At 41.5% G+C, this 24410-nt stretch overlaps 3 protein-coding genes and 1 long non-coding RNA gene across 7 annotated transcripts; 2 read left to right on the plus strand and 2 right to left on the minus strand.

Annotated features, from left to right (window-relative positions):
- Positions 1-1995: 1995 nt before the first annotated feature.
- LOC133166638 (uncharacterized) lies at positions 1996-4418 on the minus strand. The gene is made up of 2 exons (XR_009717826.1): positions 4277-4418; positions 1996-2881 (listed from the first exon to the last, which is right to left on the minus strand). It is a non-coding gene; the product is annotated as an uncharacterized LOC133166638 (long non-coding RNA).
- A 1448-nt stretch (positions 4419-5866) lies between these two features.
- Positions 5867-18455, plus strand: tpm4a (tropomyosin 4a). Of its 4 annotated transcripts, none has more exons than XM_061296701.1 (9): positions 5867-6241; positions 7206-7331; positions 14823-14956; positions 15356-15473; positions 15549-15619; positions 15760-15835; positions 15959-16021; positions 16209-16278; positions 16966-17148. In XM_061296701.1, the coding sequence occupies exons 1-9, from the start codon at positions 6128-6130 to the stop codon at positions 17046-17048; spliced, it is 855 nt and encodes a 284-aa protein (XP_061152685.1). In that variant the 5' UTR covers positions 5867-6127; the 3' UTR covers positions 17049-17148. The 4 variants fall into 4 exon arrangements, with proteins under 4 accessions (XP_061152685.1, XP_061152684.1, XP_061152687.1 ...); XM_061296700.1 differs by lacking the exon at positions 16966-17148 and adding an exon at positions 17585-18455 and having other exon boundaries at positions 5878-6241; XM_061296703.1 differs by lacking the exons at positions 5867-6241; positions 7206-7331 and adding an exon at positions 8994-9536.
- On the minus strand, positions 17879-19764 carry LOC133166637 (small ribosomal subunit protein eS27-like). Its single transcript, XM_061296706.1, has 4 exons — positions 19599-19764; positions 18930-19044; positions 18709-18819; positions 17879-18622 (listed from the first exon to the last, which is right to left on the minus strand). The coding sequence occupies exons 1-4, from the start codon at positions 19602-19604 to the stop codon at positions 18594-18596; spliced, it is 261 nt and encodes an 86-aa protein (XP_061152690.1). The 5' UTR covers positions 19605-19764; the 3' UTR covers positions 17879-18593.
- Positions 19765-20543: 779 nt separating this feature from the next.
- On the plus strand, positions 20544-24229 carry LOC133166636 (ras-related protein Rab-8A). Its single transcript, XM_061296705.1, has 8 exons — positions 20544-20727; positions 21124-21184; positions 21441-21501; positions 21704-21781; positions 21904-21993; positions 22182-22247; positions 22324-22374; positions 22459-24229. Exons 1-8 carry the CDS (start codon positions 20604-20606, stop codon positions 22546-22548), a joined length of 621 nt encoding a protein of 206 aa, XP_061152689.1. The 5' UTR covers positions 20544-20603; the 3' UTR covers positions 22549-24229.
- Positions 24230-24410: the final 181 nt, after the last annotated feature.

Below are 24410 nucleotides of genomic sequence, written 5' to 3' on the forward strand. Positions count from 1 at the left end.
AAGGTACACTAGAGCAAATGTGCTCCTTTTGAAGTCAGCAACTTTGGCATGGTGTTATTTCGCCACAAAGGCTTTAAATCAGAGTTATCCAAACATTTTGCTCAAAGGCTCGTATACAGAAAAAATAAAGGCGTGTGAAGCAGCTGCTGCTCTGCTCCAGGCGGGATGTTTGGCTTGCTTTAACAGATGCTATACGTTCCAAAAACTAAAGCACGCTCATGTGCTTTCCACTTTCTATTCAGGGCTAATTTACAGCAAAAGACATATATGAAAATGAGCATTACATGTGATGTCAGGAAGTCCGCAAACCCAGTCAACTAATTTGTTGAACGTTAATTGGTCATATTTTAAACCCCAAAATTGTCAACTAACAGCCCACTGGCCGTAGTTTGGACACCCCTGCCTGTCATTGTTGATTAATGAGCTAAGTCAAAGAATGTGCAAAGTCAAATGGATCATAAACCTAATTTCCAAATTTAGCATGAGGCCAAGGATGAAGCCAAATTACATAACATGACATGCAGCTCGAGTGACTGCAACCAAATTCTGTTCCAGAGAACTTCTTGGCCATAAGATACGTCCTACACGCAACATACTACAAGGCCTACTTTTCTCAACATGTCAATGTTTTACACAAACTCCTTTCCCACCCACCCAAAAAAAAAAAAAACTACCCCCTATCCCCCCCAATCAATCATTCACTGAACAACCCCTCCCCGGAAAACTCTCTGTTGCTCACTTATTGGCCAGTTGAGGATCACCCGGACCTGAGTCAATGGTGTCACCAGCTAGGACACACCCACAACAGCGCACCCCCCCGCCACTGAATAACAGGCAGACATTCCCCATATGGATTCTTGCAACTGTATCCTTTTAGCCCATAACTTCAAGGCTCAATGAGTCACGTTGTAACAAACATATGTTGAACTAAATACATCCTTGAAGACCTCAAACGCTTTACGCAAGACTTGGAATCAAAACTTGAACTTAGTAACCTTTTTATGGTGTCCCTTCAAAAAGTTACTTCAGGACATTCACCTTAAATGGCCACGTGACCATAACTCTCCTTTACAATGGGTTTCAAAAGCGACTGTACCATCTTTAAAACTGATACAATTCAGCCAGATGAAACCATCCAAGAGCTGCTGGAGTGTCACGAACTGTACAAAATGGTGCTATTGCATTCCAGACAAAAGATCACAGGGATAATTAGTACGCCCGCAGCTTTCGTTAGTAAATAATGGGAATGATCCGATCCTACCATTTTTTTGCCGACTGGCCGCTCGGTTAGGTTAACCCCTTCCCAAAGTTGACCCACTTAACCAAATGGCAGAGGCCTTCCTTTTCTGCACACTATACAACCCACACAATGAGCGCATTGTATTATTTAAAGTGTTGACATAAATACAAGCTGATGTGATTGTTGATGAGACACTAAAACACATTTTTACACCTTTAGAAAAAGATGTTGGCTGACATGACCCTAATTTGTTTTTAATGAACGTGATTTCAAACAGATTCATCAACCATGCAAGATTAGAATTCCTATGAACGATTTTCAACCTAGTGCAATGGCTCCCCCTACTGGATTCAATATGAAGCTGCTGCAGAATTGGATGGAAAATCTTTTAAGTGTGAATGGGGCTTATTTAGCGACATGATGCGATTAATTGCAACTCCAGTGCTTAATTGTAATTATTTCTGTAAATTTTAAAAGACATGTCAGCATCTTTTAAATTCAAGGCTATGCCCGAGGCAGCTCCCCAAAACATCTGTTCGGACAGGGTCACATGTTCCACAATCAAATGCTATCAGTCTGTTTAGGAACATCCTCTTCCTGCGAAACCACCATCAGCGTAATCTTCATTCGATATGAACCGAAAGCAGCCTTGACACGAAAGGAACCATGACTCGGCGTTAAATCTCGTGTTGGAATTTTGCCATCTTTTTAAGTCTTAAAAGGTGAATTATAAAATAATCTTTTCATTATTGCGCTTCAATTGTAACACATACTATTTATTATTAACATGGAGAAGTGGCTCTCCTAAAGCTCTAAATAAGTGCATCTCAATAAATTATATATTTAGTTTATTCACTGCATTTCACTAGTACACTCTAAAAATAAGTGAAATAATATATTTCATATAGTTTTTAAATGTATGAAAAAAATCATGAAATATTTCGCTCTCTTATACACAGTAATATAGCATATGAGGTCCACTTGAATTGAAGTACAGAAAAAAAATGCTTGATCATTGCTAATATATTCCGCAACGTCATGTTCTCGTATGCGTGGATTGCAAAACCATGACATGACTCTTGTATCCATAAGAGAGCGCCATTGGCATGTTTCATTGACGACTGGCCGACAGCTCGCTGAGCGGCTTCAAAAAGAAATCAGGAGGAAATGGGTGTGACCACAAAAGAGGAATAGAAAAGGCAGAACTGAGCGAAGCATTTGAGTAAATGAGAAGATATGCATTTAAAAAAAAGCCCTGCATCATTGAAAGTAATGACACATAGTTTGCGTTTTGTTTGTACCGCTTATGACAAATGACATCCGGAGTGCCGCAGGGCAGGAAGAGAGTTGGCCTGCACGACCAAAGCTTTTGTCAAGAGGACGGCTGACCAGGTCCTCCACTGACATCAAGTCCAGGAAGCAAATTTAGGTTCAAGTCAATGCAGCTGCAGCTTTTTGTTTGGTTGCGTGACTTTAAGATGATGGTGGTACCTATCAACGGTTGACAATGCCAGCGGCCAGCGGCCAATCAGCAGAGCGGATAACGTCACACATTCTTTCTCTATGAGCTCTTTAAGTGCAGCGGTGAGATAACCTCTGCAGCATGGCTTTCCTCAAGTGGCAGTTTGTCCAGTTTGAGCGCTGTAAAAATAGAAATGACATGAGGTACAATGAGTACTGTTAACTGTTTACTACCACTAAAGCTCAGACCTCCATCGGGCCAGACAATAGCAAAAAAAAAAAATACTAGAAAGTGAAGAAAAAAAGCCTACAAGAACAACTGAACTTTGTCTTGGGTAAATCACATTTTAAATTGTGTGTCACTCCCATTCAACATTAATTTAAATTCCGAATTGAGCAACATCCATAGTTATTCAGTAAGAGGGTGTGCACACTTTATCTTGCACCCCCCATGGAGGAAACACACAAGGGTCTATTTCCCACAACCTTGTTAATGAGTCAGCAAGACACAGTAGGTCACTTAGTTATAAAAACCACAACGACCTCTAAAGAGCTATAAACTTTCTCAACTGGAAACGTACAAAAATATCCCCAACCACACGTGTGAAATCGACTGCCCTCGTCACGTTTAATTCATGTTTGCTTTCTCCATTCATATTATTTACTGTACTTATTTTATCCCCCACAGTTTGAAACGCGCCAATATCTTTGGAGCGTCCCCTGGACAATGTAGTTTTGGGGACTTTTCATTTTTACCTTAAAAGGCCATGTGGAGTGGAGTGCTAGTTTCCTGTGGGAGGGCTTTCCTCTCTCTCTCTCTTGCTCTCGCTCTTCACGTTGGAGCTGCGGGCCAAGCCCATCATCATCCTCTCGCCTTACCCTGACCGCCTCAGTTCCTCCCAACACACTCACACACACAAACTTCCCTTTTTCGTTCCCACAACAGTTGTGAAATTCAGCTAAGGCCAGATGTACCTAGCATGAGTGTTTGTCTGTCTGTGTGTGACCCCCCACATACACACACACACAAACACTCCTCACCCCTCCCTCACATAACAGGAGGTGAACGTGCGGTCATGCACAAGGTAACAAGAGACGCTCTGGAATGGAGTCCAGAGAAGCAAGGACATGAGGAAGAGAGGAAAGGGATGTGAGGAATTAAAGTCTGGGAATTAGAACAGGAAAAGGAAGTATGGTGTTGTGATAGTAAATGTGATTTTTTTTTTTCTCATTCTACTGTAGTGCAGTTCATCGAGACACTGGTCGGTTGTACGAGAGGCGGATATTTACATACGTCTCATATTTGGAGACTATTTTACGAATACGAAATAATGGGAATAGAAGTATATCTCTCGAAATGATTTCCCCATATCAAATGGTGATAAAAAGTTTTTTAATGTTTGCAGAACATCAGAGCGTCAAGTACCAACCTGGTGGACGTACTGTCCTTTTGACTATGTGGGCAATGTGTCCTCTTGTTGATAAGAGGGTGCAAACACTCAAGTCTGAACCTTCTAGCCTTGAATCATATGCATGTGTGTTAGGAAAGTGTGTGTTTGTGTGTTTCCAGCTCACCAGCAACCAACATTTGGCCTCCTGTTGGCGCTGGCTTCCGATTGGACAGTGATGACCTCAACATCGACGAGTGTCCGGACACTGCGAAGGTGTGTTTGAGAGAGCGAGTCGGTGAGTGGGCTGGTAGTAAATGTTATCATTATTACATCATCGCAAGGAAGATTAAAGGTTACTGAGCGTGTTTGTCATGTGTTACCGGAATCCAGGTGTTGTCCAGGTGAATCATGACGTAGGCTTCCACCTCCAAGCAGTGGAAGCAAGCTTCACTGACCGGTCAGCACATTAGGTACAGCCCCACGATCTCAGCAGATGATTGGTGGAGTCATGCTGTAATTTTCACTCGTTGAACAAATGCCCTTACCATTGATTATCCCTGGATTTGAAATTTTAATTCAGTGATTACCATTTAAAATTTGGCCTATTGTCTTTTTTTTTAATTATTATTTAAATTTTGGGGGGGGGTTGTTTAAAGTTCATTTAAGGTATCTTTTTAAATGAATGTTTAAACCAGTTTGGATCGATATCCAAGCGATGCTTCTTTCATCTAAGTCGATAGGATCCTTCAATATTTGCTTAGTGACACGCCCAGCTCTTCAAAATGCATTCACTATTTTCCGTTTCATTAATACGTATGTAACCCGAGGTCGACAAGAAAATATGGAATTAAATCAATGGCTGACTCTTGCCAACCGCAAAGCCCCTACTCACTCTTTAAAGCAGTGCTTCTCAAATAGTGGGGCGCGCCCCCCTTGGGGGGCGCGGTGCTATTCCTGGGGGGGCGCGTGTGACCCTGGGGAACAGGCTTTTTTTTTGGCAGTACTAGAATAAAGTGTAATTGCGCGTTTACTACAGCAGGGGGCAGTGGCGCTCTCATTGTTACTTCTGTCACGTTTGCGACAGTGCAACATTTTACGATTTACAAGACAAGTTAGGATAGTCACGGTGGGGAGGGGGGGGCGCGAATAGTTTTCTTCTTGCTAGGGGGGGGCGTAACAGAAAATAATTGAGAAGCACTGCTTTAAAGGCTTTGCAGCTGCAGCAATTTTCCTTCTCCTCAAGTCTGCTTCGTCTCTTGCGCTCCACATGCCGAGTGACACCGCCGCTGTGGTTGTTCCTCCACATCAGCATGGCCGACAGCTGCTCCCCGCATCAACAGGCTGTCGACTGACTCTCCAGGGCTCTCGGCATTGAACTACTTTTCTCCTCATAAAATTGCACGCTGATGTTTTACAGTGTAACTCTGACCAAGGTGACGCTTCGTCAAAGTTAGGATTCCGTTGCGGCAAATAACATCCAAGTGATGTTTCCAGGGTGGAACTTGAAGGAATGTGACACACACTTAGAGTTTGACACACATCAGCCGCAACGTTAGCTACGCGGGCATTTGCAATTTTAATACGGCAGGAGTTTTTATTGGACCACCAAACTCCTTAGCAAATATTGCTAGCATGCTACTTCCTTGTTCAATGAGGATCACAAACAGATTGCTCTCTCTCCTGCACAGTTTCTTCATGTAAGCACACCACCCCAAATAAGGTCATCATGCACGGGTGAAGACCAAGCTGGACGAGGAGACCACTCCTTAATGGAACGCTGTCGGTTGAGTGCTCTGATAGGGTGAAGTGTGGCAGAGCGATAGTCGGGGGAGATGCGATGGAGTGTCGAGTGGAGAGGAGGGGATGGAGATGGATGAGAGGAAGAGGATTGGAGGACCTGTGGGCAGGTTCTGCTGCAATTTACATCACTCCCCATAAAGAGCGAAACATCTCCTCCGCTCGAGCTTCGACCTCTCGAAACAGGACCTAAGAAGAAACATCGTCTCACCGGGCCGGATCCGAGCAAGCAGCCGTCATGGAGGCCATCAAGAAGAAGATGCAGATGCTTAAACTGGACAAGGAGAATGCCATCGACAGGGCGGAACAGGCAGAGACGGACAAGAAGGCGGCTGAGGACAAATGTAAACAGGTGGGACACATTCGACACTTTTATTGGGACGGCCAAGAAGTAAAGAATCCAATATGGATCATATTTTGTGTCCAAACATTTTGTACATATTGCTGAAAAGTCACAAAGAAAAAGTTTCAAAAAAGAGAGGTAAGCCACACCAAATTTTCTGTTTCAAGCAAAAAAAAAGCTATAAAATACTTTGGAAGAAACGCAAATATTCTGCAATGGAAATATTTCTATAATCTCATTGTTGATGCAAAAACACACAAAACTCAAGCGGAGACCTTCTGGAAGCACTTTTGCTCACAAATTTACATTCCCCGGTGTTCATTTACTCTATTGCATATCTTGGCATTGCTCGAACTGCAAAGAGCAACACTTGCTGAAGTCAAGAAAAACAAAGACAACTCACAGAGGTGTTTTTTTTTAATGTAGTTGTACTCAATAGAAAATAACCAATAGGAACACAAAACAGATGAGTAGGAGAGCTCATATGACAGGTGGACAATCCAACACACTTCATAAGCAGCGGGATACTTACCAAATCCTCGGCTGACTGTAAAGTGGACCTGCTCACCGATAACGGCACTAATTTTGGACACTGAAGTGGGGACACTGATTGGGAACTATCGGTGGAACTCTTATCATAGTGTGTGTATGTGTGTGGGGGGGGGGGAGTCAACAGCAAGCTATTTAAATGTATACCAATATCTAGTTGGTATAAGTGCATCTATTACTTCATTGTCAAACTTCAAATAATGGCAATTTTGTTCAATAGATAAGGTCAAAGGTCAATGTGAAAGGGATGCTACTTAACTCCCCATGAAAGAATGAAACATCCAATCAGTGAGTGAGCATAAATTGTAATTAAACTTAATGGAAAAAAAAATCGATTTTAAAAATATTGTACATCACCCGAGACCCAAATGAGGAGGAAAATTGAGTCACTGTTACGTCTCAAATTTTCTGTTTTCATCTACAGCTAGAAGAAGAGCTGCTCGACCTCCAGAAGAAGATGAAACAGACAGAAGATGAACTGGACAAGTTCTCCGAGGGCCTGAAGGATGCTCAGGAAAAACTGGAACTGTCTGAGAAGAAAGCTGCCGACGTGAGCAAGCACACACACACACACTCTGAGTCATTCTCGAAGCAGGAGTCAAATAACTTTCACATCACTCAACTCGACTCACTTTCCCTTCATCTTAATAACTTGCTGAATCCCAAAACTGGGCTCACGGCAAAGCCGTATTGAGCACTACGGAGCCTGCGATCCCACAGCTGGGCTATGTAGAAGTGAGAGCCAGCTGTGGCTTCACTTTGATCCAACGGGAACGCTTTGGACCTCTTCAGGCAATCTGCGCATTCCTGTGCAGCCGCTCCTGAAAGATGAGCGCTCGCTTCTACCAAGACACGCATGCACACACAAACCACATCAACGGGTCATAGTTCACTTTTCAACATTCTCCTTTATGTTCTTCCACCCAAAAGTCAGTGAAAGTTGAAACGGGTACATTCATACTATCCATCCATTTATTTTTTTTCTTCTCCTTTGGCTAAATCACACCACAAATTCAGATTATTGGCAGCAGTACAAAGTAAGTGACAAAGGGTGACTAATCCAAGCACGTTTCGCGAGAATATAAAACGGCCATTTTTGTAAGACTACCGAGTAAACAGAATGAAGAAAGTAGTCGCAGTTTGAGGATATCCCGGGGAAATGCAAGGTACCAGGACACACAAAGGAAAGGGAAGTGTGTCAGTGAGTCACACCGGATTAAGCTCCCACTCTGGTTAAATAAACTCAGAGAATACTTCTTAGAGCTATCAGCTCCAGTTGTGTTTTCGAGAGTGATCAAAAGCCATTTGTAGTCTTTCAAATGTCCTGTCACTAAATCCCACGGGCACTCATGGCTTACCCTACAAAGAGTCTTAATGCGTTATATCTAATAAATTTGCCTTTACAAAGATCAGAAAGCTCAATTTTGATTGGAATTTATTTTTATTGTTGTGGTTTCATTTTGCATACTGGGAGAAGAAGACAGTTGTCAGTATTTAGTTTGCATTTGCACATTTCTGCAAACTACAAGGATAATAATGAACGAGGGCGTCAACGCACGAGGTGTTGAATTTAGTGTTGAGATTTGAGTGCCACTCAAGTGATTGTTTTGATCACACGTGGGTCATTGCAGTTGACTGGTAAGTCAAGCAGCCATGCATTCCACAGAAGCTTCTGATCCCAAGATCTGTAGCACTAAAGCTCGAGAGAGAGAGAAAGGGAAGACGCAGTGGCACCACGTAGACACAGATCAGCTAATGATAGCAGCGGTGAAAACAATTACTTCTTCGGGGCACTGTGGTTAGGGGGGGGGGGGGGGGGGCTTCTCTGGAATGTCAGGAATGCAGCTAAGGCAAACAAAAAAGCCAACGCTCCTGTCTCCAATGAAATCTACCCTTCCAGCATTTCCGTTACAAATCAGACAAAGTAGCAGAGTCCAAGGGTTCTCATGCTTGACAAGCTATGTGTTTCCCTCCAAGCATCCTTTTAATGTACAGTGCAAACCTGAGCATCTTTTGCTAAATATTGAAAAGTCACTAAATACTATAGTCATAAAGTCACAGAGACTTTTTATTAAGCCACCGAATTTAAACTTGCTGGCTAGTGATATGATGAGCCACATGGATCAACTTTTTTTTACTCATACTCAAACGCAAGCCCCGCCTCCCTGTGATCTCACCATCCAATCACGTCTCTCCTCCCCTGACCTCCACAGTGCGACTCTCTCCTCCACTCAGCCTTCCGTTATCCCTCCAAGTGTCCGGACCAAAAAACTGCCACATTCCCCTGGACCGCTTACCTTTCCCCCACTACTTCCAGCTTTCATTCATTCCCCGGCACCCAAAGAAAACATCCTGCGGACCCTTTGAGCATTCTTGGTTTTATCTCTCATTTTTGTGTTGAACATCTCCGTTGTCGCGATTTGGACGGACCTTATTTGGGGGTTTTGTTTTGCTTCTTTTGTTCATTCAAAAATTGGACTTACGTTTATCCTCGTTTAGTTTTTTTTTCCCATTTGTTTTCAAACAAGACCCGTACGGGCGCTTTATAGCTCATTTTTGGGGGGCATCGTTTTCCCCTTCCGTCCACGTGTAGCGTAAAGTTTAAGTCATAAATCAGTCAACAATGGCAGGTTTGAACTCTTTGGATGCTGTTAAAAGGAAGATCCAGAGTTTGCAGCAGCAGGCGGACGACGCCGAAGATCGGGCTCAGGTCCTGCAGAGGGAACTGGACAGCGAACGAGAGCTCCGGGAGAAAGTGAGACAATCAAGTATTGACGCAGTGTTTACAGACTGAATGGTGAAACTGCCGACCGCGGTATCGGTACCGACTTTTTTCCGACATTTCAACCGCGGCTTGGTAGCATCCCTTCAACGTCCGGGAAGTGAAGGAGCTGACAAGGGACTCTTCCCTCTGCTTTCTACCTTTCAATGAATCAATGAATGAATCAAGTTCTTGTCCTTTTCCCGCAAGCTTATGTCGCATTAAGGGTGGTTAATTTTAGCAGTGGGAGTTATAGAGAATACCTGATAGTTCGGCTATTGGTGTAGTTTCGTTATTCGGCGGTAGCAGAATAATAAAGCCGATAATAAAGCCGTGCCATTGATTGGTTGCTGGCTGTGGTTGTGCCACAATGCAAGGCGTTGGTCCCTTTTGGGAGGGGGGAGTAGATTCCTGCTAGGGTATACGCATGCGCAATGCAGCTTGATGCTCAGGCCGAAACCTCCAAAAGTTTTACATCGATACTTAGAATCAACATTTTGTAAAGAAAACAAAACGTAATATATTACTGAACAACATCTGCATTAAAAAATACAGTTTACATTGTATTTTGCACATTCAAAATACATGCGTTCTATTTTGACATTTGAATACTTGCCCATACCAAGTAGCAATATTTGATCAGGCCATTACGTCTTGCAGTTGACAAAACTAGGCGTTTCACAATAAAATTTGCAGGACCAGATTTATATATTTTTTTCCTGTCAGCTACTCTTAAGCTATCAGCCAAACATCACAATGTTTTAGACCAAAGTTGACTGTTATTTGCATTGGAGTCCATTGATCCAGTATTTAAATCTATTGGATATCTCTCTCCCAAAGTCAGCTGGGATAGGCTAACACTAAGTCTGATTAGTATATGCGCTATAGAAAATGAATGGAGGACTATTGCAGTGGTTTTAAAATAGACCCTTAATGTCCCTTAATTGGAGAGACATGGACTTATATAGATAGTTGAAAAATTATCTCTTCGTATTATCTTACTTTGTCATGACTACTCCCACAAACGCTTGCTCAATCAAGTAACCCATCCTCCTTTTTTTTATATATATATATATATATATATATATATATATATATATATATATATATATGTGTCACCTGCCTGGCTCTAGACATGATTCACATCAGGGCTTTTATAAGTTCACAGTCGAAAAGTCAAGAGAACGGAAACGCTTAGCAAGCACACGTGGGTAATGCAGTTTGGTCGCATTTATGGCATGTTGTAGTGTTAATGACAGAGAGACCGGGAGGGGTGATAAAGATATGATAGATGATTTGATGAACAGATACTCATCAATGGCTATCATTCATTCAGTTCTCATTGCAATAAAATTAAACAATGAAATGGAATTTGTGGTCAAAATATTGTCCTCCTGCATGCTTCTAAAGTTGAATGGAGGATCCTGCTGTGTGGTTGAGTGCCGCGCTCCCATATGTGAATAATTAGGACGACCTGGAGTTATTCCTTGGCGTAAAAGTGTTTTCATTGGCGCACAGAGAGATCAAAAAGAGAAACGATGCTGAGTGTTCTTGTAGGGAATCATTGTTTCGCAGCGTGGACACAAGACACAGAGGCCGCAAAATGTACTGGCTCTTTGTTATTTTTACTTTCAGGCACTTTGAAAGCGTTAACGTGCAGGATTGCAGTGACGTCTTCCATTTGATCTGGTTGTGTTTTAACTTCTATACACTGTACGTTGTTTATTTATAGATCCAAACCAGACTTCCTTTTTTTTTTTTTTTTTTCTTCCCCTAAGCTGCATTTTGTTTACCATAAAGCATGCATGCTTGAAAAAACCTTGGCTACCCTGCCCAGGATGTCGCCTGCCAAATCTAGCCTGCACTTCCTGTCACTGTGGGGCTCAGTCTCACAGGAAGATGAAGTGTGTGCAATTCATTGCGGGTTCAGTGGACCAAAAAAAACAGCTATTCATTCAAAGCTCAACTCTTTCTGTCTGGTTCGTTCAAGAAAAAAAAATGGCGTAACTGGAAACATCAAGTTTTATTCCACACATTCATCTTCCCTTTTTCAACTCTTGGCAGCTACTCTACCCATGGTAGACTCCCAGTTTGTTCAAATTTTGATTTGCAATATTTTCCTTCTAGTTTAATTGAATGAATGTGTTTGAGCTGACAAACAGGGAAGTAGTAGCTAGCCAGTCGACGACTAATTTAGTACAGATGAATTTAAATTCACGACACCGGTGACTGAAGATTCGACAGGATAAGGAACAAAGAAAACAGGAAGTAGAAGTGTAGCCAAAATAAAACCCGCAGACTTAACAGAAGCAACACTTCTGCCAACCATTCATGATGAAAAACCAAAAATATAAGGGTTCACATTTTGAAGAATGTAGAGTGGGTAGAATTACAAAATGGCGAGTCCAACAATCCCATGGGACTCTTGCTCAATATTGAAACAATTCCAGTTATTCTTGTCACTATCAATCATTTACGCCCAAGAATATGCAGAAGTGGGTTGAAGAATGCCGCTCTTTTCCATCATCAGCTTAACTTTCCTCACGACTTGGCATATAAAAATTCAAGTTGTCATCAAGTCTGCCGTCGCGGGCTTCTGCTTCTCTCACACTCGAAATTCTGTGGAAAGAATGACTTCCTGGTTTCTGTGTTTTCTTTGGAATTCATCCTGGGGACTAGCTCAACTTTCCAAATATAACGCATATCGGTTGTGTGTCGTCAGCGGGGAGAACACTCCCACGTCGGTGGCTTTGCGGCGGCGAGATAATGATGTGATTATGTCCACCAAGTCTGTGTGATTTAGTTGAAATGATCTGTACAATCCTTGCCAGCAAAAGCCAGATTTACTCTCAAGATTTAAGATGTTTAGCTGTCCCAATTACTTGAGTGACTAAGACAAATAATACAGATGTAGGAAAAAAGAAGACCAAACAAACAACAAATGTTGCGGTATGAAATGCAATAAGTCTTCTAATAGGAGCTGACTAGTATGAAAGCAACTCCTTGCTAGTTTGGGCTTTCAAGGTTCCACTGCACTCACCTATATTCTCGTATTGGGTAGGGAGTATTCTCGTCAGGAATAACTTCCACTGAAGCACAGCGGCGTTGTGTCGCTCATTAGCCCACTGCCCTGGAATTAGCTCGTAATTAGATTCATCCCTGACTTGTCCTTTATTTTCTCCGTAAAAAGGCCCTTCAATACTTAATTTCCGTGTATCTTTTTAGGTCAAATAATAAAAGTGAAGAAAAGATGTACCGTTTTTTTTCATGTATAATGCGCAAAATCTAACTAATTTATTGTCCTAAAATCTGGGGTGCGCATTATACATGGGTACAAAAAAAAAAAAGTACAATTTTTTATTTATTTTTTTCCGGATATGATACGGAGGCCGCCATTACAGATGCGCTTTCTTCTCTGCTGTTCACTTCAAACACGCTCCATACGAACACAATGCTCTCGTATCCGACGCTTGCTCGATCACCTGCTCGTTTGCTGTGACAATGTACCCTACACAAATCTGAAACATTTCTTCGCTATCGAGTTTGCTAGCGCATGCGCAGTGATACTGACCGGCAGAATAACATCCGGTTGTTCCCAAATATGATCTTTTTTCTGAAATAATTTTACGTTTACGGACTTAAGTAGGAGTCAAAATTTGGGTGCGTATTATTCATGGGTACAGGCTTTTTTCCAGCATCGACATGCCATTTTTAGGGTGCGTATTATACATGGGGGCGCATTATACATGGAAAAAAACGGTAGTTTAGAAGACTTGACTTGTTTTGTACCAATTTGTGGAGTTTGGCTTTGTGTTAGCGCGCCGCGTGACAACTGACACCGTTCTAGCTAGTTGCTAGCTAGCAATTATGTCGGTGTTTGAGGGAAGGTAGCGCTCGTTTGAATGAGTGTTTGTTTGGAGTGTGGATGTCTGGAAGTGTCGTCTAGTCTAGTTGACCGAATGCTCATGAAAAGCCTGTTTGTTTGTAACGCCAACTGTTCGTCGTTGCATACAATTCAGGAAGTAGTAGGTCACTTCTGTTATTTCAGGTTCCACCCAATTTCTGTTCTCTCGAGCCAGATGTGCTGCCGACAAATGTCGGCCTGCTCAAAGTCGATTTGACGGCGTCGAGCTTTTCATTCATCTCGTGGCGGCGGGTTTAGGTTTTCTCCTCTTATCAGCTGCTAACTGTTTTAACACACGTCGGCTTTGATTCGTCAGACATTTCCTGCCTGATGTCAGTAGCAGCCGAGTCTGACTCTGGAAAATCGTGAAAGTAAGCGAGAGAAATTGCGAGGTGGAAAAAGTTTCGAGATGATTTAAACATGAATAAATTGCGTTGCTTTCAAAAGGAAACCATGGCTTCATTTCCTGAAATAGCCAAGCGACCCAGTGACGGCCACTCCTAAATGTAGCAGTGCATATTAGCTACCAAAGTGGCCCAGACTTTGGGTTTTATTTCTATCAAAGTAGGACCTGGTGGTTTTCGTCATGTACTTCCTTATGTGGACGTACCAATGTGAATATTTTTTCTTGGAGACTGAGTTTATGTTCCAGCTGTTTTTGTGTGTGCTGAACACAGGTCAGCATTTATTGGGCAGTGAGGTCAACGATTTTTCGCGAGACCACATTGTCCACTAATCAAACAACATTTTTCAACTTTAAAAAAATAGACTGGTTTTTTTAAGGCTTCGTATATATGGCCTCAAAGTGTTTTTCATGAGCTGGCCCACCACTGAGCACTTGAGCTCACTGGAAATCTGACTTCTGAACAGCATGACAAGCTTAATGAGTTACTGACCTACTAACTTCTGCCCTGAACACAGAATGGTGTTTGTCTAAGAAACTGCCAGCTGCTCACTTTCCAGAGTCAAGAGTACATTTTTAGTGCTTGAGGTTTCACTAAGTGGCAATTTCTATGTGCAAATAGAAACACTGACTACCGTACTTTGATCTTTTTGAGTAGAATCGAGTCGTTCACGTGTCTCAAGTATGCAACCCACTCAGAGGACATTCCTATATCGTTGTCTGTTTATTGTCTTTTCCCTGAAGCGCAAATGAGGGGACATCAATTAGATATGACATGTAGGCCCTTTTTATTTTCTGGTCTTTATCAAGCCGTCAAGATTCTCAACCTTCCCTGTTGGTGCCATCTCCTCCGCTTTCTGTTCAATTTAGTGGGGGGGGGGGGGGGGGGGGGTGCACCATCTTGGATGAGTTAAAGTCGAATGAATGAATGAATGACTAAATGTATCTTCCCCCCTTTCCTGCGGTCTTTCAGGCAGAGGGCGATGTCGCAGCTCTGAACCGTCGCATCCAGCTGGTGGAGGAGGAGTTGGACCGGGCCCAAGAAAGGCTGGCCACGGCGCTGCAGAAACTGGAGGAGGCCGAGAAGGCTGCAGATGAGAGCGAGAGGTTAGCCGCTTTCTCTCGAGTGACACGTGCACTTGTGGCGGTCCCTTTTGCGTTTCCTATTACCCATGTGCAATTGCAAACCACTGAACAAACTCCTGAGAGAGCATTGCACAATATCCTGGCATTGATACCATGATGTCATACTTCCTCTTTTAATTCATTGGTACTATAAGCTAGTTTGTTAGCATATATGTACAAGCAAGTAAATAGGATAAATTTATAAATATTAAACCATGAATAGAATGCTAAAGTCAGTGAGCTAAGCAGTTAATGTTAGCAGCTAGCTCATTATGAATAAGGTTTACAATGTCAACATTCAAATTATTGGGAATAATCCAAGCATTTTAGAAGAGACTTTTAAAAGTATTTGACTTAATGTTATCTTTGGTCCTGCTTTAGAGGAATGAAGGTGATCGAAACCCGAGCGATGAAGGACGAGGAGAAGATGGAGATTCAGGAGATGCAGCTGAAGGAGGCAAAGCACATCGCTGAGGAGGCCGACCGCAAATATGAAGAGGTGAGATAACGAGTCGGACTTTTACAAAACGAGCCTGACTCATCCAATTTTAAAATCCCGTAATTCTTTCTTCAGGTGGCTCGCAAGCTGGTCATCCTGGAGTTAGATCTGGAGCGGGCCGAGGAGAGGGCCGAGCTCTCCGAATGGTAACGCCCTTAAATTTTCATGATGTGCAGTCAGGGCAAAAAAAAAATCATTTAATTGTTTACCTTTATCCACGACCCTGATGAAGCTGGAATGTAATAATCAGGATTTTAATTGAAAAGAATATCTCATGTTTCCACAGTAAAGCTGCCGACCTGGAGGAGGAGCTGAAAAATGTGACCAACAACCTGAAGTCTTTAGAAGCCCAGTCAGAGAAGGTAGGTGAACAAGTCAGATGAGAATTCAAATGTTTCCTTTTGGATTTATGTGCGATCAACAACAGCGGAAAGAAAACTAGCTACCGTGTTGGCTAATACTGTGTGTGTTGTGTTTGTCAATAGTACTCAGAAAAGGAGGACAAGTACGAGGAGGAGATCAAAATTCTTACTGACAAACTGAAGGAGGTGCGTTTCTTGTTCTATTTGGCCACATATTCTTTCACATTAGTTTTCATACATACATATAGCATCCAGTGGTCATCCATGATCATTTGTTTCCAGTTTCATTTTTCTCTTAAACAACCTTGAAAATAAATGTTCAAACCCAGGGAGTCATAAGGAAGTAATCGTAGCTTGTCTGTGTTCCCATCAGGCTGAAACTCGTGCAGAGTTTGCAGAGAGGACAGTGGCCAAACTGGAAAAGTCCATCGATGATCTGGAAGGTATGTGTCCAAAAATAGACAATACAAACATGCTCTGAAAATAAAAATAAATACATAAAAAGAACATCCTAAAAGTAAAGTAAAGTAAAATCAGATGAACATTGCAAATAAATGGCCGCAATGAAAAGGAAAAAAAATACATTACACTACACCTATAACAATAACTCTTTTGACCAATATCGGGTCATGTTACTTGTTTCAAGCCATGTTGCTAGGCAGAATTAATGGTGCAACAACAATTTTGCTCCAAAAGCCAATAAAAATAAAAAAGTGACACCGACTTTGACAACCGAAAACAGATACACCATAAACAAAATAAAAAAAGAAATGACCACTACTCCGTATATTTGCCCTCGTTCTGATTGGTTCGTTGACCACTACTGTATTAAATATAAAATGTATGCTCTCAATCCGATTGGTTCGTTCCCAATATGTGGGTGTCTTGTGGCGCCTTTTCTTCATCTTGTTGGCTCTGTTGGAATTGAGCAGCTGTGTTGTCAAAATGTTGCTAGTGCTTTTTTTTTGCGGCGAGAAGGACAAGCATTCATTCATTCATTTTCTTGCTGACCTCTTTTGTTTCTTTTCCCCCTCTTGTCCTTCCTCCCTCCCTCTGCCTGCCCGACTGCTTCTCGCTCCGCTTTTCGGCTCCGCTCTCCTCAACACCCGCCTGTACTTGCCGACCTCCAGACGAGCTCTACGCTCAGAAGCTGAAGTACAAGGCCATTAGTGAGGAGCTGGACCATGCCCTCAATGACATGACGTCTCTGTAGATGCGCTTTTGGCTCTTTTCCTTTGCCCAAATTCATCTTTCCAACGTGCCTTCTGTCCTTCTTATCAAATGCCAATTAAAAGCTTTCTCTTTCCTACATAGCCGCCGCTCGTGTTTTTGCCATCATTCATGCTCAAGTAGTCGCGTAAAACAGCACCAGTGACATAATTTAGTTTTTACAAAGACTACATGCCCAAGGTGAGACTTTGTGTTCCCATTTGACCTGATTTTTTTGTTTGTTTTACCATTTTTTTTCCCCGAAAGAGTGCGAGTACTTACAATTGAGCATTTACCGATACCAAGTACCGATACCTTCCTTAACCGTATTTTTTATTCCCCTAGCAAGGCATCTGCTGGTTGCATGATAAGCACATCATTGTGGTTGGGATTGTCTGCATGTTGCACAACTTAACCAAAATAGTGTCTGTGGGGACACAAGTTTGTTGTGAGAGAAGCAAAATTAATAATAATCATGCTCGAATGCCTAGTTTTATTTCACAATAGTCGAGGGTTAATTGTGTCGACTTCTCTTTGCAGAAAAACTGTCACATGCCAAAGAGGAGAATCTGGACATGCATCAAGTCCTGGACCAGACCCTGCAGGAACTAAACAGCTTATAAGCACACACACACAAACACACAGACACACACATGGATGAGATGTAACATTTCACAAATGTTCAACTCCATCAAGCAGCATTCCTTGAATAAGAGGGATTCACTTCATGTCCCTTGATGTTCTTTTTATATTTTTATAAGATGCCATTTTGTTCTTAAGACGAGAAGTTCAACACACAGTTCCACTTAGACTGCACAAATTGCTTCCCAACAATTTATTTTGACCACTTTAAACAAGAATTGTTCACTTTGAAATTGAGTCTTTTTTTTTTTTTTAACTCAATGACGGCATGACTCATAAGCGCCACCCTGTGGTGAAATCCAGCTATTGTCAGTCAAACGCGTGTCATAATGGGCTTTTTTTTTTTTTCTTTAGGTCTGTCTGGTACAATAAAATTAATTCAAAAGTATTACCTATATTACCTATGAGTTAAAATTGCAATCATGTTGCCAATATTTTGATTACAAATGCAAGTGTAACCCCAAACTACTGGAAACATTATCAAATCAGATCACTCGCGGTTCTTTATTGTATATAAAAGAATAATGTTAGGTTTAGCTCTGCCTCATTTTTTTTTTTTTTTATCACTTGTTGATGCCAGGGGAACTTTCAAGACCAAAGAAAACTCACAACACGCACAATAAATGGTCAACACTTTTTTTTTTTTTAAATGTCATCTCATGCAAGGGTCATTTAAAAATGCAACCAATTATTATTGAATACATTTTGAAGTACTTAATTGACCAAATTCCCTCCATGTCACCTAATAAATGTTTTACAGAAACGTCAACTGTTTTTTGACTTTGCTTTTGTAGATTTAATCGATTTGCGATTATTTAATTTGTCCGACCAATGCATCCGTAGCCGTTGACACACTCCTATTTGTCGGTGATCTTGCCAGTCAGGGTGTGTGCTGCCACATTTCCGCTCAGGAATATTTCCTTCTGAAGGCACATCCTGGATGAGCAAGAGACATTCTCTGTGTTTGTTACACCTCGCGTGAATCGCTTAGAAGCAGAAAATGAAAATTTAACAGTTCTCACCCGTAGTTAGCCTGCATTTGCCTCCGCTGGGCCTGCAGAGGATTATTGAGCAGCTAGCACAAGACACCACTGTCTGGGCATGACTGTAGATGGTACTGATCCTGTAGCACCCTGGTATTTCAAATGGATATCTTAGGGGATTTTCTTTTTTAGATTGGTTTCTGGGGTGCCTGCCTACCCATCGATTGTGAAATCATACAATCTTCATACGTGTGCCTTACCCATGCATTTGACATCCAAGAAATAGCTATTAGGGGACTGCACCAGACGTTTCTTCTTATGTCTGGCCTTCTCCTCAGCAATGGTAGGGTACATCATGTCCTCAGTTCTACGTCTCTGAAATGCATAACACACGTTGAATACACTTCCAGAAATTCGTCATCTTCTCATGCACTGCATTGCATTTTTTTGGGGGGGGGCAATCTAATCTGTTTTTGCTGCGTATTCTACTTAGCTGACTGATTTTTACATAGTTTTTCTCAATAGTTTGCATCCCTAACCAATTTAGAGTAAAATTTAGAGTAAAAGCATTTAAAAAAAAAAGAAAGAAAGAAAAAGCGAGAGAACACAAAACGACACACATTGAAGTACACAAACAGTTCCGTGCCATTGTGTCAATTAGCCAAATGGAATCAAGAGAAGAATGTGCACACAAACTGTCTGAACACACCCTCGGTTTATAAGTTACATGCAAAACAGAAGATTTAGGTTTATGATTTAGCCCTTATTCGATACTAACGCAAATTTCCCATCACTGAAGTTTGACTATTATTGAATGCAGGTTCTCGGGCAAGCCCGAGCAAATCGAATATTTATTTAATTTTATTGTTTCTACTGAGTAAATATTAAAATAGCTATACAGTAATACATAATGAGAAAATCTTACTTACGCCCATTTTGCTTAAATCACACAATTTCTTCTCTACTTCCCCCAAAAAATCCAACTTATTAATTAATTATTAATTATTAATTAATTATTAAAAACTATGTCAGAGTCTAACGAAGTGTGTGTCCCTGGATAGATTTTGCCATTGGTTTGTGTGAACGTTCAGATTTGAGTACTATCAGAGCTGGTGGAGCAGGCGGACTTGGCATCTCACAGAGGACACAGCCGGTTGAACTGGTCCATGAAACTTCATCTTTACCTTACAGTACTTTTGTCGTTTATTACATGAGCCACAGTGGTAGGCAACATTTGCACCAAAAATCATTCTTCTAGTCAATAAGCAATCCTCTTAAATAAGGCCACGTATGGGGAATATCTTGCTTCTCAAAATCTCTTGCTTGATCATTAATATTTCCTGTTATTGATTTATTCAAAATTTGCAGAGGTTGGAAAAAAATAGCAAGCAAGAACAGCAGATATGATGGAAAAGTAAAAAGCCACCCAAAACCTAATATTCAAGTAAAGTACTGATACTTGAAAATTCTATTTGAGTACAGACCAAAAAATGACTTGGTTACTTCCCAACACTGTAAAACTAATAATAAACGAGTCTATTTTGACAGAGTAAAAAGTGTGTGGTTGAAAATGCTGGGAGTAAAAGTAAAAAAAAAAAAGAAGTAATGTAGGGAAAAATTAAAGTAACTAAGTATTTGTACTTTATTCTGCAGCACTTGAGATAAAGTAACGAGGCTATATTGACAACATGAAGAGTAAAAAGTAGTCATTTTTAAATGTAGTGAGATGCCTAAAATCATATTTGTACTTTGTTACTTCCCACCTCTGCAATTTAGGGCAAGCGTTGACGTAAAAGCAACACACCCAACCCGGATTTCCGGAGCCACGAGGGCACCAATAACAGACAGTTGATCGGACCAATAGGCAGGCTGCAAACATCTGATGACGTCAGAAGAGGCGGGATATCCGCAGCGGTAAAGCTCTAGTTAATAACATGGCGAAGACTTACGACTACTTGTTCAAACTACTTTTAATCGGCGACTCCGGGGTGGGGAAGACGTGCGTACTGTTTAGGTTCTCAGAGGACGCCTTCAACTCGACGTTCATCTCCACCATAGGTGAGTACGTGTCCAACTGTGAATGTGGCCGACAAAGTGGTCCGAGGAGCTGCCCATCCCGTCAATGCTAATTTGCTGCTAACTTTTTGAAGCCAGGAAGCAGCTCGCTCAAGGGACTTTTTCTCCCCCTCAACGTGAACTCGAACTTAAAAAGCTCCTTTAACGTAATGTTTGCGCATTGCTCTCTCCAACCAACGTGACATTAAGTATTTTCCACAAAACAATTTCCTGCCGAATGGCTAAAGCTAACAGCTAGCTCAGATAGCTGTATCATTTTTCTCACTCCCATCTGAGTGCGAAACCATACAGAGCGGAAGTTCTACGTAAACCATTCATAGAATTCGCTATATTTACACTTATCTGACCTCTTCGTGATCAAACTGTACATTTTTTTAGGTATTGACTTCAAGATCAGAACAATAGAACTAGACGGGAAGAAGATCAAGCTACAGATATGGTAAGATCTGTCACACAATGTCAATCACATGCTGAGAGTGCAAGCTCAGCCATTCAGCATCCGGAGTGTCATTTCTTTTCATTCTTTCGTGGTGTGTTACGCTTTAACTTTTCATTGCTCACGTATTAACATAGCCACTGATAATGCACGTACAGGTGCGCCTTTCTCAGTTGTCAAAACGTATAATCTGTAATAATTTAATTTTTGATCATGTCCACAGTGAAAGAATGAATTTCTTATAATTGTTCCCATGCAGGGATACAGCAGGCCAGGAGAGATTCAGGACCATCACAACAGCCTATTACAGAGGAGCCATGGTAGGATGCTCATCATTAATTTTTATTCAAGTCGACACTGATATGAAGAAAGTTGTCGATAACCTCATCGTAACACGTATTGATGAGCATTTTTTTTAACCGTTTTTTTTTAGGTGCTGCTGAAAACTACTCTTAATCTTCCTCCGTTTGTACCGAATGTCTTTGTTGTTTACTTACATTTGATCTTGTATGAATGGTGCAGGGCATCATGCTAGTATACGACATCACCAACGAGAAGTCCTTTGACAACATTAAGAACTGGATACGAAACATAGAGGAGGTAAATGTTAGGGACATAAATTTTTATATCCCACATTATTTACATGCAACATAAACTGAAGACTCCCATATCTGTATGTTTTATTTATTTTTTTAAAATACAAAATTCACCTGTGTCACCAGCATGCCTCTGCAGACGTCGAGAGAATGGTCCTCGGCAACAAATGTGACGTCAATGACAAGCGACAGGTGTCGAAAGAAAAGGGAGAGAAGGTTTGTGTTGTGTTGATGACAAAGATGCATGCCTGTGCCTCTCAATAAATTACTATAATAATAATAATGTGCTTTTATTGCTTGACCTGAGCACAAAAACTATGAATAGTTGAATTTCCAGCAAATTTGAAGATGTGTGTCAAAAAGTCTCATGAAATCCGATTTTATCTTCCTGTATTTCTTTGTAGCTGGCTTTGGAATACGGCATCAAGTTCATGGAGACCAGCGCAAAGGCCAACATCAACGTGGAGAACGTACGTTCACGCTTCACAATTGCTAACGTTAACCCCAGCCCGGTGCTTTGAATAACATCTCAACGTTCATGTGCAGGCCTTCTTATCCCTCGCCCGAGATATCAAAGCAAAAATGGACAAGAAGCTGGTGAGCAGACGTCAGCCTCATCGTAGCATTGATAATTAGAATCGGACAATTTGCTGAGCCTTCCTTGTTGGTGATGTTTTTCAGGAGGGCAACAACCCCCAAGGCAGCAACCAAGGAGTGAAGATCACAGAGCAGCCCAAGAAGAGCAACTTCTTCCGCTGCTTGCTGCTGTGAACCTTCGTCGGCATCCACCATCGATCGCCTTAACTTTTGTCCTTCCCCTTCGCTGGACAGAACTGGACAGAGTCGGATCTCTCCTTTCAAACGTACTCGTAACCCGTCTTCCTTTTTTTTTTCCGCTCGGCTGTCTTCACCACCCAGCGTGGCTTTATAGCAACCAGTCTTCCCGTGACTCCTGTGAATTGAACAACGGTGGCCTGTTACATGCGTGCTGACGCCAATATGTCTTGTACCAGTGCTACCTCCATAGATTTTATTGACTTTTAAATAACACCCCCCATCACCGCCACCATTTTTTAAGCTTTTTTTGAATATCCCCACCCGGGCCAACTAATTGCCCCCTTTTTTTTTTTTTATATTGAAATGATTTTTGCTGTTTTGAAAGCCGACTGGGCATTCTTCATTCCCCACATTCAGAGACGGCACCATGTAAATGCTGCGTCTCTGTTCACAACTTCACCTTTAGATCCAATTAGCCGTTAAAGTCAAGGTTCCACGATTAGCTCCCACCACACCACCATCACCTTATGAAACATTACTCGTCACGTAAACACTGGGCCTTATATTTACCCCCACCAAGCTGAGACCTTTCTTTTTGTGAACACTTGGGTGCGCAGTGTGTTGTCATTTGAGGCCAGTCGGGTTTGACTCACTGACAATGTTTATATTCAAGGCACAAAAGATGGCTGACGCTCCGATGTATGCAGTCACCCCCCCCCCCCCCCCCAAAGGAAACCGTGTTATAGCAGCACAAAGACGCAACAATTTAAAATCGTTTTTTTATGCATTTCTACTTCTTCCAGTGTCTAGTTTCCAGTGGGGAATCACGTACACGACTGTTTTGAGGGCCTTGGATGGGGGCTGAGCTGTAGCAGTATTTATGGAGCGGAGAAAAAACAAAAACAAAACAAAAAAAAAAACAGAACAGAGCACCAAAATGACAAAGTGCCCTTTTATGTTCTTATTCATCATGCACTTTTCCCCTCCTTCTCTGTTCTTATGTACAAAAGACAAAAATATCATTATTGGATCTGTTGTTTCTTCACGTTTGTTGACTGTATTTGTTGCAAGTCTTAGCTGAAAGCGAACCTATTCATGCACAAGCACACCCGAGCACTGAAATGCGTTTTAGGAAAAAATGAAGATGGCCAATGTGTGAAGGCGCGCGTGCGCTTTTCCCTGTTAGTGAATTTCAAATGTTTCCAGCTATGTGGACATTTGATTTAGTCCTGCGCCTGTTATGTCTTAGCACAGCCATCTGATCTATGCATTCCGGGTTGCATACGAACCTCAAAAGAGCTTTATTTGAGAAATGTGCAGAGTATATTTGCTATTTTATTGTCTTGCTGTCACTCCAAATTCATATCGTATGTGAAAATATCAAATAGTTGATTCAAAATGACCTCTCTGATTCTCTACCTGTGGATTTAAATCTCAAGTTTGCGTGATTATAAAAAAAAAAAAAAAGATTCAATTTGGGCAGTTAAAAAAAAAAAAAATCTTTCCCCAACCTGAATTTACATTTCATTGTGTGAGGATGTCCTGACATAATTCAGAAATTGTAAATAAGATCTACGATTGTACTGTAGTTTCATAAATCTGATTGGTCTACACATCTTCTGTAGATAAAGTGTACTTTGGATGATTTATTAAAAGATGGGATTGAAAACGTTCAGCGTGTTTCCGTTGCAATTTGGAACTCTCGGCGCGCCCGTCGCATCATGCTCGCCTTTGTTTTACATGTTGGCATGTTCGTCACTTGAAATGAATGCCTCCACCCAAATCATTGAGTAGTTTGCTACCGTAATCATTTCCGAGGTGTGTTCTTATGGGAAAATAATGACAAGGCCTTTGAT

This window comes from Syngnathus typhle, linkage group LG14 (assembly GCF_033458585.1).
Source record: "Syngnathus typhle isolate RoL2023-S1 ecotype Sweden linkage group LG14, RoL_Styp_1.0, whole genome shotgun sequence".
In the NCBI taxonomy this organism is placed as follows: Eukaryota; Metazoa; Chordata; class Actinopteri; order Syngnathiformes; family Syngnathidae; genus Syngnathus; species Syngnathus typhle.

What these genes read in the sequence shown, in the direction of transcription:
- tpm4a (XM_061296701.1), top strand. Translation starts at nt 6,128, where the DNA reads ATGGAGGCCATCAAGAAGAAGATGCAGATGCTTAAACTGGACAAGGAG. An exon ending in GCTGCAGATGAGAGCGAGAG is followed by an intron (nt 14,957 to 15,355) that starts GTTAGCCGCTTT and finishes GTCCTGCTTTAG; the next exon opens with AGGAATGAAGGTGATCGAAA. An exon ending in AGGGCCGAGCTCTCCGAATG is followed by an intron (nt 15,620 to 15,759) that starts GTAACGCCCTTA and finishes ATGTTTCCACAG; the next exon opens with TAAAGCTGCCGACCTGGAGG.
- LOC133166637 (XM_061296706.1), bottom strand. An exon ending in CTTGGATGTCAAATGCATGG is followed by an intron (nt 18,820 to 18,929) that starts GTAAGGCACACG and finishes TTGAAATACCAG; the next exon opens with GGTGCTACAGGATCAGTACC. An exon ending in CAAATGCAGGCTAACTACGG is followed by an intron (nt 18,623 to 18,708) that starts GTGAGAACTGTT and finishes TTGCTCATCCAG; the next exon opens with GATGTGCCTTCAGAAGGAAA.
- LOC133166636 (XM_061296705.1), top strand. Translation starts at nt 20,604, where the DNA reads ATGGCGAAGACTTACGACTACTTGTTCAAACTACTTTTAATCGGCGAC. An exon ending in AAGATCAAGCTACAGATATG is followed by an intron (nt 21,185 to 21,440) that starts GTAAGATCTGTC and finishes GTTCCCATGCAG; the next exon opens with GGATACAGCAGGCCAGGAGA. An exon ending in CCTATTACAGAGGAGCCATG is followed by an intron (nt 21,502 to 21,703) that starts GTAGGATGCTCA and finishes TGAATGGTGCAG; the next exon opens with GGCATCATGCTAGTATACGA.